Raw genomic sequence first — 15,456 nt, forward strand, 5'->3', positions numbered from 1 at the left:
GACATAAACTGCACAACCAAATGTTCTAAGGTGGGAAATATTTGGCTGATGACCAAAAGCAAGTTGCAAAGGAGAATATGTATGACTTGCGCTTGGTCTAATGCGAATCAATGATGCAGCATGCAAAATTGCATGGCCCCATACAGATACTGGGAGTTTTGTTCGCATTATCAATGGTCTAGCTATTAGCTGCAATCGTTTAATTAATGATTCAGCTAAACCATTTTGTGTATGCACATGGGCAACGGGATGTTCAACAATAATCCCAATAGACATGCAAAAGTTATTAAATGCTTGAGACGTAAACTCACCGGCATTATCTAGTCTCACCCTTTTAATAGTATAATCAGGGAAATGTGCTCTCAATTTAATAATTTGAGCAAGAAATTTTGCAAATGCCATATTTCGACTTGATAATAGACAAACATGAGACCATCTAATAGATGCATCTATTAGAACCATAAAATATCTAAATGGTCCACATGGTGGATGAATTGGTCCACATATATCACCTTGAATTCTTTCAAGAAACATTGGTGATTCTTTTTCAACCTTAAGAGGTGATGGTCTTATTATCAACTTTCCAAGTGAGCATGATGTACATGGGATAAGTGCATCATGAGGGATCCTTTGATCCGCCAATGGATGTCCATGTGTATTTTGTATTATTCTTTTCATCATTGTTGATCCTGGGTGACCTAATCTCTCATGCCACAAACTGATCATTACAGGATCACATAATTTTTCTTTAACTACCACATTTACTTCAGGTACATTTATATGTGTATAATGTAAACCAGAATGAAGTCTTGGTAGTTTTTCAATTACACGATTCTTATCAGTGATACTTAAATATTTTTCATTTTCTGTTGTCACTGACTGATAATCATATCTATTTTGGTATATGTCAGAGAAACTTAACAAATTTCTCTTTGACATGGGAGAAAATAAGGCATTATTTATCAGAAAATTCGTACCATTTGGTAACATGAATTTTGCCTTTCCCATTCCTTTTATTAAGTCCACAGGACCTGATATAGTATGTATAGTTCCTTCCGTTGCTTTCAAGTCTGTGAAATATTTTTTAGATTTGAGTATGGTGTGAGTGGCACCACTGTCTGCAATACAAATATCTCCACCATTTGACTGATTTTTTACTCCAGCAGTATACATCATGAACTTCAAAAAAAATATGAGAAACAAATAATGAGTATATAATTCATCAATACATTACATTCAAAACATGTTACAAACGATAGCACATAATAAGGAAATATGTAGTAAACTAGATATGGTGTAGATTGAAAATCTACAACCATTTATTTAACGAGAACATATAATAGGATATCTATATATATATATATATATATATATATATATATATATATATATATATATATATATATATATATATATATATATAGATATTAGAAATTTATTCATTAAAGTAGTCACAAGTTGGCTCAGTGATTTTTGTATCAAGGTCATCCACAAGATTTGCTTCTTTTCCTTTTCCCTTTAGGGATTCTTGATACCGATTAACAGAATGCTGATTTGTTCGGCAGTTTTTAGACCAGTGGCCAATTTTACCACATCGGTAACAAGAATCTTCAACATTCTTTGAAGAGCCTTCTTCAACATTGTGATTTGTGGGATTGTATGGTGTTTGGATTTTATAATTTTGTGGATTATTATTTCTTTGTCCACGACCACGACCACCACCACCACGGCCACCACCACGACCATTACCATAAGAGTGATTTCGAACATAGTTATGATTTTTATTATTGTTATGGTAATTTCCATGATGATGGTTTTGGCCAATATGGTTACGACCTCTTCCACGCCCTCGTCCATGTGCATTTCTTCTTTTATTATTATTATTATTATTGTTAATAGCATTAGCTTCAGGAAATGCTAGCGCACCGGTAGGACGAGATTCTTGATTTTTCATCAGTAATTCTTTATTAACTTCTGCAACTAAGAGATAAGTTTGAAGTTTGGAAAAAGTTTTATAATTCTGCAATCTTAAATTTTCTTGCACAGTTATATTTGCAGAATGCATTGTGGAGAAAGTTTTCTCCATCATATCAGCATCACTTATTTCTTGACCACAGAATTGAAGCTTTGAACGGATCTTGAACATGGCCGAGCTGTATTCACTTACCTTTTTGAAATCTTGGAACCTTAGATTTCTCCATTCTTCCCTCGCAGCTGGAAGTAATATTTCCTTTTGATTATCGAATCTACTCTTGATACTTTCTCATAAAACATGTGGATCTTTGATAGTGAGAAACATATGTTTTAAGGTGTTATCAATATGTTTGCGAATAAAAGCAATTGATTTTAATTTATCTTGATCGGAACAAGTATTATTTTCTTTTAAAGTTTCTAGAATACCCAATGATCCAAGATTTATTTCTACGTCCATAACCCATGATGTGTAGTTTGTTCCCGATACGTCTAAGGCATCAAACTCAAGCTTTGATAAGTTTGACATTTTCTATTTTCAGAAAGATGAACAACATAAATCATAATCATAATCATAATCATAATATTTTTTTTTCGTAGATAAATAACAACATGCAATTAGAATTAGTTTAGATTCATAAGTAGTAAACAAAGGAATAATGGTATGATTACAAATAATAAAATCATAAGGGAATATAGGTTCATATTATATTATATTATTAATGATATTATTATAATATATATTAAGTTATAATATATATTATTATAATATATTTTCTTATTTTAACCTTTAAGATTTACTTTTAATAAAAATACAAACTACTTTTCTTATTTTAACTTTTAAGATTTACTTTTAATAAAAATACAAACTACTTTTTTTATTTTAACTTTTAAGATTTACTTTTAATAAAAATACAAACTATTTTTTCTATTTTAACTTTTAAGATTTACTTTTAATAAAAATACAAACTATTTTTTTTTATTTTAACTTTTAAGATTTACTTTTAATAAAAATACAAACTACTTTTTTTATTTTAACTTTTAAGATTTACTTTTAATAAAAATACAAACTACTTTTTTTTTTATTTTAACTTTTAAGATTATAAATTTAAGAATAAACATTAGTATGCATGAAATAAATAATGATTAATTGCATAAGTAATCATAAATGTTAGATAACATATAAAGACCCCATCGTATTCGTATTGATCAGAATTAATCTCGACCCATGGTACCGTGTTGTCAAATGACGTGTTGCGTACATAAAGTACCGTGTTGTCAAATGACGTGTTGCGTACAATCATGAGGTCTTATTAACATAAATATAAATGTTAGTGAAGTTAATAAGAGTTAGATTACAGAAAATATAATTCAGGTGGTATAACCGACCATATATAACTTAAATAACATAAATATAAATGTTAGTGAAGTTAATAAGAGTTAGATTACAGAAAATATAATTCAGGTGGTATAACCGACCATATATAACTTAAATAACATAAATATAAATGTTAGTGAACATAACTGTAAATGTTAGTATACATAAATAAATGTTAGATAACATAAATGTAAATGTTAGTATACATAAATAAATGTTAGATAACATAAATGTAAATTAGGCGACAGTGTCGACCATATATCATTTAGGTGGTATAACCGACCATATATTAGTTAGGTGGCAGAGCCAACCATATTTAGTATAAATGTTGAGATAATCGTGCTGATAACGTGTTATAATTCAGTAGGCTTATAACTACCTTTAGTGGTTCTTGACTGTAGAAGGTATATAGAGATAGAGATACTGTAAAACGGAGAAAACAAAGGTTGAACAAAAGGTATGAGTAATTGGTTTTTTATTTATAGAAAAATGTACAATGAGAGTTTGGTGGCATTTGGAATCTAGAGAGAGAGAGTGTTTTTGTTAACCAAAAAATACATATAATAAACTCTAACTCAACACACCTATTTATACTCAAAATAAAATATACTATGCAATATCTATAATAATAATAAAATTATCATCAAATTATTACTTTTATAACAAATCTTTTTTACTTATATGTAATATTATATTTTTAATCATTATTGCATTACAAGTAAAATCCCTTTTAAATTCATAATTGTATGTATAAACTCGCGAATAAATTAAAAAAAGTCTCATGAATTAGCGGATCAGGTTTTACCCACGACGGGTAGTATGTACAGCAATCTGCCCGTGACCCGTTGGCGGGTATAATTTTTTACCCGTACCCGTGCCCGCGGGTAAGATTTTATGAGTTTACCCGCCCATCAAGGATCGGGTACCCGCGGGTCCCGGGTTTTTTCTCTACCATTGCCATCCCTAACTGTGCCAAGACTTCAAAAATTCTTCGTAACTCCGGCATTCACTTCTCGATTGTTTCGAACCTATACGCTCACCCTTAACCATTTTAGAAGTCAAAAAATTGTGAGATTCGTTGGATCAACCGCCGCACACTTCAATGAAGACGTTTCATGTATGAATGTCTCACCCAACACCTCAACATTCTTTAGTTTAGAATTTTACACCTCATTAAAACCAACACCAGTCACAGCAACCTTATCTAACAGACATGGCAAAGCTACCAAAGAATATAGTGAGTCATTTAGTTATAGCGAATCATATTTACCTAACAATATACTCCGTAATAAAATTATAATGATATAGATGAAGATGTATGTAATGTGGAGCCATATCTACCAAGAAGTTTTTATGATTGTGATTAACTTCTGTCCAATTCATGGGAAGAGCGTCACGTGTCTTATGACACACTGCGAGATAGTACGAAAGAGTTGTACTCCGTATTTTAAAAGTCTTATTTCTTTTTAAAATATACTACGTAGCAAATTACTCTAGTTTTTAATAAATATAAATAATAATAAAGTTCACTCCTATTTAAGATAAAAATAAAGCATAAGACCACGTAGAAGGCGTTTTTTGTGATGTCACTTGCTTTTTTGCACTTTTTTAATGATTAGGACGTGTGTTTTTTTAGTGGAGCAGTGGTTGTGTTTCTTTTTTGTGTTACTTAGGAGTATTGTGGTGATGTGTTAAAATATAATTGGGTTAAGTATTAAAATGAGATAAAAATAATATTTTTAAATTAATTAAAAAAAAAAAGTGACACAAGTTTTTTCTTCCGTCACTTTCTAACAGACGCCTAAGTGACATCGTAGAGTGACACCCTGATACGGCCTTCGCAGGCGTTTCTTGCTCGCCACCTAGGCAAGTGACGGCGTCACTTGCCTCCGATACAAATGGTCTAAGATGTAAAATACATAAAAGGTACAATCTAATAATTATATTTCTGTAACTGTTTGTTTTTTGTTTGTGGATAATTAATATGACACGGATTTCATTGAAAACAATTAATATGGTGCGGAGGTAGTACATTCGGAACACGTTGTACGTTGCACTTCAAAACTGAATTCCCACTAACGAAATTACAACAACAAACCCAATACCACATAAGTGGTGTATGGGAGAGGTGAGATATAGACAATCCTTCTCCTATCCTAGAATAAAGACAAGTCATTTATCCACTCAGAGTGAAAACACTCTCAAAAGTGGAGAAAGTCATCCCTCTCCTTATTCGACAGATAGAGAGATTGTTTCCGTGTGGAGGGGAAATTTTTTTTTTAATAAAATATAAAATAAAATTGAGACGCCATGAAAATGATAAAATCAAACTTTCATGAGTTTTAAATCCTGCCTGAAATTTAATTAGGGTCTAAGAGTCAGTCAAGTCGTCAATAAATCGACGCTTGATGTCAACTCAATAACTAGAGCCGTAACCCACTAACGAAATTGTCCCAAATTAATGATTCGGTTTCATAAGATTAATAATGTGAAGTTCTTTTATGTTATTACTTTATGCATGTAAAACAAAAAATAGTGGTAAAAAGTAATAGGTAAATTTAAAAAGGTAACAAAAGATGTATGTAACAGTCATTTTTTCTTAACTGTTTGATTTTTGTTTAAGAACAATTAATATGCGACATAATGAGTAATAATGGAAACCCGATGTTGGCAGCACCGGGTTTACAGAGATGTTAAAAAATTGGTCAAAACCCGCACCTCGCAAAATCGGTTTTCCCTTACTTGGTTAAGCCTGGATTGGCAACTCCATGCATACTTGTTTTACAAAGAATTTCAAGAAAATTTTAGTTTAACAAATAGGTTCCAAATGTATAATAGCCTGCCAAAATCTTAGTGCATAACGTAAGTCCCTAGTTCATTTTCATGTATTCGTTAGTATTATGGACATTGTAAGTACTTGGACAATTGGTTGTTGGTTTATTATGTTTTCTATTTGGTTTAGAATCAATTGTATGCATTTATCGTTAAGATACTTACTGTCTGTGTAACCGCATCCGCACGGTTGCAAACTGCAACCACACGGTCACACGTGCAGAGCCTATATAGTGAGGATTGTGGGTTCATTGTTGGGGTTACGAACCTTTACACAACCCTAGTCGTCTCTGCTGGTCTACTACTCAATATTGTCGATCTAAAACACCTACAAGTCGATTTAATCAATAGATCAAAGGTGTTTAGTTTGTTTTGATAATTAAACCCAATATTGAGTATTTTCGCGCTCGATATTGTTGATTTGGTCGATTAATATCGTTTAATCGTTCCTACAAGTGGTATCACAGCTCTTGGTATCATTAATCGACCGTTTGTTTTGTCAAAATCGAGTTTTAGGCTTTGGGTTTGGTGGTTTTGAAAGAATTCATTAAGATCAAATATTTATCACGTTAAAAGCTTTGTTTTATTAATCCATTGTGTTAAACATGTTCTAATAAGTGTTTTCAACATGTAACATTAAGGTTTTTGACCAAAGTTGAGTTGCTAGATCGATCCCAACCCTAAACCCTAGTTTTGGTGCAGTTTCTGCCCAAAATTCGTCAAGAACACAACCGCATGGTTACACTTTGTAACCGTACGGATATCATACCCGGATACCTGTAACAGCACGGTTTTCATCATTACATCTGTGTCACTTAGTAACCGTACCCTGCATCCATGTAATCTTAACGCATACTGCATCCGTGTTCAAACATGTAACCATACCATCATTAACCCGGATACACCCTGCATCTGTGTTATTTTTCACCCGACTGCATCCATATAATTTCCTGCATCCGTGTAACTTTTTTGCAACCGTGTATTACAACCACACAGATACAATATCATAAACCAATGATTTTTCAGAAACCCAATATGCCTTATTCAGTGCTTCTTCCTCTGGTTTACAAAGACTTTTACAGACTGAAAATGAAATAGGAAGTTTGACTAGGGTTCCTAGACTTGAATCATTATATGACTATGCTGAATGGAAACCTAGATTCCTCATCACTCTTAACGAGATAGACACCAGGATGTTTAAATGTTTGAAGGAGGAATACAAATTTTCCTGAGAAAGCACCTGGAGAACCTAAAACTCCACTAGAGCTTACTATTGCAGAAAGAGAGACTTATAGTCTTGAATGTAAGACCTACAGTCATCTTACATAAGGTCTCTCAAAGGAAGTTTTCCACCAATTTTAGACTCATATAACCTCATACGGAGTCTGTAATGCTATTGAGACTGGGGTTGAGGGAAGTGTTGAGTATAAAATGTATTATGATTGAACGGGTAAGGTAAGTGGTGGTAATATTTTAAGTTGGGCATTTTTCAAGGCTTAGACTGTTTCGGTATTAGAAAGGAAAACGGTGTTGATTACTTCAAGCATCCTGTTGATTTTAAGACGTTGAAGTATTTCGAAATGATGGAGCTGGCCCGGTTGACACTACTCTATAGCGAGACAGACTGTTGGGGTCAGTGGATGCAGCGTCAGATAAAGAAGAGTTTAAGTATGGTTGGTCAGTGTTAGCTCCACAGTTTCCAAGAATTTCATACCGGTCTGATGCTGAAACTGGACAAAGAATAAAGGTGTACGATATAAGGCTGCGAGGACAATGAAGTATGCTCTGGTTCGCAAGATGCCACAAAACTTTGGTAAGAAATTTAAGTGGTGGTATTACGACAGTCGAACTGAGGAAGCGGTGATGATCTTGGAGTCTGAAAAAGAGCTGACTCAGATTGGGATATTCTATCCAAGGTGGATCAAGAACATGTGCAAAGCGGACATCAAGGTGTTGAGAAGACACCCGATCTTTCATGAGCTTCACAACATGGAGCAAGCTATTCAATTCAATAGTGTAGTCCGTACTTGTTACGCTTATGATTTGTGTACTTAAAGTTTATCTTGTCAAATTTAGCATTTTTTGTAACGAACTAGGTCCTATGGGGAGTTTGTTAGTGCATAAAGTAAGTCCCTAGTTCATTTCCATGCATTTATGAGTATTATGGACATTGCAAGTACTTAGACAATTGGTTGTTGGTTTATTACGTTTTATATTTAGTTTACAATCAATTGTATGCATTTAGCGTTAAGGTACTTACTATCTGTGTAACCGCAAATGTATCCGTACGGAGGCAGAATGCATCCGTACGGATACAAGTGCAACCACATGGTTACACGTGCAGACCCTATATAATGAGAATTTTGGGTTCATTATTGGGGTTATGAACCTTTACACAACCCTAGTCGTGTTTCTGTTTCTCTGCGGGTCTAGCACTCAATATTGTCGATCTAAAACATCTACAAGTGGATTTAATCAATAGATCAAAGGTGTGTAGTTTGTTTTTGATAAATAAATCCAATATCGAGTATTTCCGCACTCGATATTGTTGATTTGGTCGATTAATACTGTTTAATCGTTCCTATAAAAAATTCAAGATATGTACAACCGAAGTAAGATACTTGTCTGAAAATGCAGATTTGAATGTGTGTAGCTACTGTGCAATTTTGTACCTTTTAATTGGTAGGGATGGCCATGTATGTATATATACACTAAAACAAATCATAACCATATATGATTTGGTTATCATCTTTAAGAGGCTCGAAAGAGGAAATACTTGTGAAGCAATCTGGATCTTAAATCAGCCCTTGTGGGTCAACCAAAGCTCTTACACTAATGAGTTATGGGTCAAAAACAGACCCATGGATTGGGTGCAAACTTGACCTAAAAACCAAACCTTTTTCACTTTTAGATCCCAACATTGACCACCTCAGTTTGAAGCAAGATATCTCATTCACCATAACGTAACTTTAAACACATAATATACTGTTACAATTAGCCCTTGTCAAGTGCTACATAAGCATATAAACTATCGTTGATAAATATGTCATATACGTATACATATTTTGGTGGTGTTGTTGTTGTTGTGTATACATATTTTGGTGGAAAAATACATTTGAGAGTGAATATTTTCCCAACAATTACCAATTACTAATCCCTTCTTAAACTATCTATATTTGTTACTTCGGAATTATTTATTGTTTTTCTGCTAATTCTTTTTGGTCCTATTTGTTGCAGAGATTCAACACCTAGGTTTATGTTAAAATGCAGCACATGTAAAGTAAATTACAAGGGTAATAAAACATATCTTGATCTAACTGCAAGTAGGGGCTCCAACAAATATGGTGAATCCACGACGATATTTTCTTATTCGATAAAATAGTTTACCTATGTTATTTTTGTACTAGATATCATACGTGTAAATATACACAGCTAATATATCAATTAGTCAATTGATGTAAATCCCTTCCAAAAATCAAGGGATATTAGTTAAAGATAGACTAGGTTTCTTACTTGTATATATACGGTTGTAAGCTATCATCATCAGTCAATGAAAACGATTTGTAACATGGTATCAGGCCTTGTTCATGAAAACCTTCATAATCAAACAAATCCCCCTCTCTTTTTCAATAACTCTGTCCAGTTTTCTCTTTTCACCATGACTGATAACAACCGATTTCACCCTGCTCTTGCAGTCAACAACATCAAGAACATGATACCTATCACCCTTAATCTCAAAACTAGCCAATACAATTCCTGGGCACAACTATTTAAAATACACTGTTGTGCATACGATGTCATTGATCACATACTTCCAAAAACCTCCACCACAGATTCATCTTCTTCCACTACCACAACCGACACTGTTACTCCTGCACTCTGGAATCGACTAGATGCCATAGCCCTTCAATGGATCTATGGCACCATATCCACTGATCTTCTCACCACAGTAATGGAAGATGAATCCACAGCCGCCAACGCCTGGACACGTCTTTAAAGTGTTTTCCAGGATAACAAAAACACTCGGGCTCTATATCTATCACGCAAGTTCAACACAATTCGATTTTGCTGTTGTTTCCTCATATTGTCAGGAAATCAAATCAATTGCCGATCAATTGGCAAATGTTGGAGACAAGGTAAAGGACGACCGAATGGTAATTCAGCTTATTGTAGGATTGAACGATAACTATGACACAGTGGGTACTTATTTCACATAAATGAGTGAATTACCTTTGTTTTATGAAGCCCGTTCGAAGCTTATTCTGGAGGAGACAAGAAAAAATCACACGTTCAACAACAATTCATCGGCAACTGCCCTATTAGCCGCCACTCCACCTAATCGATCTTCTAATCACAATCAGCCTGATTCGTCTCAATAATCAGATCGGCTCGCCAACAATTCTAGGTCTAACAATTATCGAGGTCGTGGCCGAGGTAATGGTGGTGGTTATCGTGGTAGGAATAATCGGGGAAGAGGGAATGGTTACAGAGGAAATGCATCGAACTGGACATACAACAGTGCACCTAATTGGGCTTCTCCACACCAACAGGCCCAACAGGCTCCTTGGCCTGTTCCTCCTTATCCTTATCCAACGAATACTTAGGCTCCTTCTACCCATCAGCCAACTAGTGAAGGTATACTTGGGCCTCGCCCAAATCAGGCCCACATGTCATCTGCTTCTTCTTCTAATGCAGGTTATTGCCCTACTGACATTGATAGCGCGATGCATACGATGACTCTTCATCCTCCGGAGGATACATGGTACATGGATACGGGGGCCACATCTCACATGACCGCTAATGAAATGTCCCGTTCATGATAATTATAATCGTTTCATATTAATTGATTTCGTTGCGAGGTTTTGACCTCTATATGAGACGTTTTTCAAAGACTGCATTCGATTTTTGAAACAAACCATAACCTTTATATTTTCTATAAAGGTTTAAAATATTACGAAGATTATCAAATAATGATAATCTAAAATGTAGCATTTTATAGTTTTAATTCGGGTAGTACCTACCCGTTAAGTTCATACTTAGTAGCTACTATACAATTCAACTACTATGATTCTATATGAAAAACTAAATACAATAATATTTCGCGTTCAAACTTTTATACAATATTTTTACAAATTAACAATACCGCTATTTTACATATAGCATGAAGTATAGCACAATAACTTTGATACAAGGCAGTTGCGAAAACAATTCTAGTTAATACGCAAGTCGTTTAACAAAGGCAATAAAGACACGTAATTCATAAGTCCAGAAACAAGTCATGCATTCGGATTTTACTAGTATTATTTCCCATTCTTGGTCTTGTGTTAAATAACCGTTGTGACCGTTGACTAGGCAGCATGTTATAATGTTGTCAAAAGGACGAGGGTTACGTAATGCCCAACAGCCCCGTAACAATCTAAAAACCTTGTTTCTCACCCCAACTACCGAATCCGTCACTTGTAGAAACGTTTTATTTAGCAGTTGTAATCCGATGTTCTTTTTCTCAAATTGGTGAGAAGCGAACATCACTAACCCGTAAACATAACATGCTTCTCTAAGTTGCATGTTGGAAGCTCTTTCTAAAGAACTAAGTCCTATGTTGGGATATGTGGAGTCAAAATAAGCTCTCAACCCGTAGCGTAAAATTGCATTTGGGTTCCCCGCATTTAATGCTTTAAAGTAAACACGGGGTAACTTAAAGTCTACCCAATGTGATATACCCCATCTTTCAAAGGAAAGCCTTTTACAAACTAAGGCATGCCTGTAACGTCTTTCAAATGTTTGACAAACTAATTTCGCCATAAATAATTGTGCTGATGAATTCTGACCGACTCTAGACAAGATTTCATCAATCATGTCCCCGGGTAGGTCTTCTAAAATATTCGGTTGTCTATCCTTAACGTCCATTGTGAGTTTTTATACTGTAAAATAGACGAGGATTAGATTCGTAAAAGATAATTAACAAACAAACAAGCAATTTATACATATAACATAAAAGTACAAGCACACTTCAATACATATATTACACATCATGATTACTACTCTTTATTCCGACTCACTTGTTTCTTCCTCTTCGGACTTGGTTCGTTTCGCTAATTTCCTAGGGATATATGGTGCTCCCCTAATACGAGCCGTTGTTTTCATAAATGGTTTAGAAAAATCTGGTGGCTTAGATGTCCCCGGGTTATAGTTAAAACTTAAGAAATACGGGTGTTGACGGTATTTCCCATCGGGATATTTCATGTTAACATAAAGTTCATCGGGGTAAGAATTAGGTTTCTCTATTTTGATGCCTTTTCCCTTATTGTTTTCTTTTGCTTTTTTAAATTGGGTCGGGGTAATTTCTATAACATCATCGGAGTCCTCATCGAAATCTGATTCATCAGAAAATTGGTAATTTTCCCAATATTTTGCTTCCTCGGCAGAAACACCATTGACCATTTTTAACTTTGGTCCATTGGTTGAGGATTTTCTTTTATTTATCTGATTTTCTGTGGTTCCTAATATTTCCTCCTCTGGTGAAGGTATTTCGTATGCCCGAGAGACATATTAAATTAATGTGGCTAATATGTTTTGATCCAAGTCGGGTCATACCCAATAACAAGCTTACCGACACCTTAATCGTATTTTGATCTTAACGATTGGATCGTTGATTAAATTAAGCAACACTTGAGATTTAAGAAAAATGGTTTTCTTAAATAAAATTACTTGATGTGTATATAAATTATGGTATAATTTATATAATAAGAATTTAATTATTTATAGGTTAAATAATTAATAAAGTTATGTTACATTTTATAAAATTGGTTTTATAAAATAAAGTAAACATAACTTATAATATGGAATTCATAAAAATGAGTTTTATAAATATGTATACATAATTTTATAGAATGCAAGTTTATAAAGTGTGTTTTATAAAATCTAATTTTATAAAAACAACTTTATAAAATGTGCAAGTATATAAAATGTGTCTAGTTTATAAAATTATTTTATAATAATGTGAGTGGCTTTGGAAGTGAATTAAGCATGCTTAGATCCCTTTTCTTGGTCAATTACAAGGGCCATTCTTCTATAACATGCAAGGCTTGACTCATTCCAAGAGAACACTTGAAAATACACATCAAAAGAGAGCAAAAAAAAACTGCACAACACCTTCATTCAGGCTGCTGGCTGCCGTGGCCTATTTGTGTTCAAAAGGGGTTCAACATTTGTTTTTTGGAAGCTCTAATCAAGTGCTAATAAGTCCTAACTAAAGTGCAAAGGTTTGGTAATTAAAGGCTTAGGGTATTACACACTTGAGGCTTCAAGTTAGAAGCTCTATTCTCCATCATCTTCATCACTTATCAACAAGCTTGGAGTAGGTATAATCTCCTTTCTTGCTTGTAGTTTGTAAGTATATTTCATAACTTGATCCTAATTGGGATTTAACTTTAATTGGTTAAAGATTAACAAGTTATAAATCGGGTTTTATATGCTTCCGCTAAGTTTGATTCTTATTATGTTTTAAGCATTTTGAAACTTGTTAAATCCCAACAATGGTATCTAGAGCCGAGGTTGTTGAAATAGGCTTCGAGATGGTTATTATACTCACTTTATATTTTGCATTTTATGTACATGCATGATAGTAAAATGCAAAAATTAAAGGTTTTGGGTGGGTTTAATGTTTTGGCCGAATTTAAGGAGACCCAAAATGGGTTTTGGGTTCTTCCATTTGGTCATATTTTGGTTGTATGTTAATGTTCACAATCTAAGCCTTGGCCTTGTGTTTGGTTGCATGTTTGAATGAGTTATATTTATTCATTTGGTATGTAATATTAATTATTCATTTGGTTTGTAAAATTAATTATTCATTTGGTATGTAATATTAATTTTGGTTATGTAATTTATTTTATATTTGGTATGTAAAATAGATTAGGTTGTATTTTCATTTTTTAGAAAAAAATGTATTAGGATATATTTTGTAAAAATGAAGATGCAAGATGAAGTCTTGAAGAACACAAGAAGAAGCATTTGGATGCAAGATTAATTGGGAGATTTAAAATCTCCTACTTTGTGTTATAACCCCTTAACCGGTGGCATTTGTTTTTGGCTAAACAAATGCCTACCAAAATGGCTTGATTGTGAACATATTTGTTTTGCATGCATGGTTGTTTATTGTATGATTGTGGATTGTATGTTTGTATGCTACAAGTTAATCACACAAGTAAAACAACAAGCAAAATGGCAATTTAATTGGTTGAATTAAACATTATTAACAACATGCAAAACGACAATTTAAATGGTTAAATTGAAATGGCAAAAGGACATTAATAAATGGTTATTAGAACACATATAAAATGGTTTATATCAAATCATGTAATTGGCTTAATTACAAGACATGAAAATGGATTTTCATACAAACCATACACTAAATGCATGTTGGTGTATGGTGTAAATGTTTTCTCAAACTAGAATTAACGAAAACTTAAAATCCCTATATTTACAAGGTAAACAAGTTAAATGCCATCCTTATTGTGTAACACTTAGGCATACTAGGGAACTCATGATGGGATAAAGGTCACCTAACCATTATGAGCAAACTAATATGATTAAGGTAAATTTGGCACACTTGTGGGATAAAGGTCACCTAACCACTTGTATGTTGAATTTTACAAGTTTACACAAGTAGGACGACTTGATTTGGGAATCATGAACTTAGGGTCACCGAAGCATGAGGAACAAATAGGCATTGATGGGATAAATATGCCATGCAAAAGGATTGCATGATCCCATAACTTAGAAGTTGCAAAAGGATTGCAATTGTCATATAATGACTACCTAGCTAAATCAAATGACGGGATAAAGGTCACCTAACCGAAATTTGGTTTACCGTTGGATTCTAAAATTTAATAAATATCAATTGGATTTAAAGGGTATTGATTGTTAAATTAAAATTGATACTTAAACTACTTTGTTAAATTTTGTAGATGACCGCCAATAACAACAACATTCCAAACGCACCAATAAACTTTAACAACCTATCATTGAGGTCAATCCTCGAAAAGGAAAAACTCAACCATACGAACTTCATAGATTGGTTCCGCAATCTAAGAATTGTCCTCAAACTAGAGGACAGGGCGTATGTGTTGGAAGACCCCATTCCTGATCAACCGGACGAGGATGATACGGAAGGCATGGCTAATTGGGAGAAATATTGCACCGATTCGGTGCAAGTTTCTTGCCTCATGCTTGGGACTATGATACCAGAACTCCAAAAGGATTTCAAGCATCATAGT

The 15,456-nt window shown here is 33.7% G+C and overlaps 1 protein-coding gene across 1 annotated transcript in view; it reads left to right on the forward strand.

Moving 5' to 3' along the window:
* The window catches only part of LOC139868889 (uncharacterized methyltransferase At1g78140, chloroplastic-like), a 98,379-nt gene that overhangs the window by 31,913 nt on the left and 51,010 nt on the right, over positions 1-15,456 (forward strand). Inside the window, exon 2 of the mRNA XM_071857227.1 lies at positions 9,419-9,531. Coding sequence (XP_071713328.1) covers positions 9,419-9,531 — 113 coding nt within the window. The remainder of the gene's footprint in view (positions 1-9,418; positions 9,532-15,456) is intronic.

Source organism: Rutidosis leptorrhynchoides, chromosome 9, assembly GCF_046630445.1.
Source record: "Rutidosis leptorrhynchoides isolate AG116_Rl617_1_P2 chromosome 9, CSIRO_AGI_Rlap_v1, whole genome shotgun sequence".
In the NCBI taxonomy this organism is placed as follows: domain Eukaryota; kingdom Viridiplantae; phylum Streptophyta; class Magnoliopsida; order Asterales; family Asteraceae; genus Rutidosis; species Rutidosis leptorrhynchoides.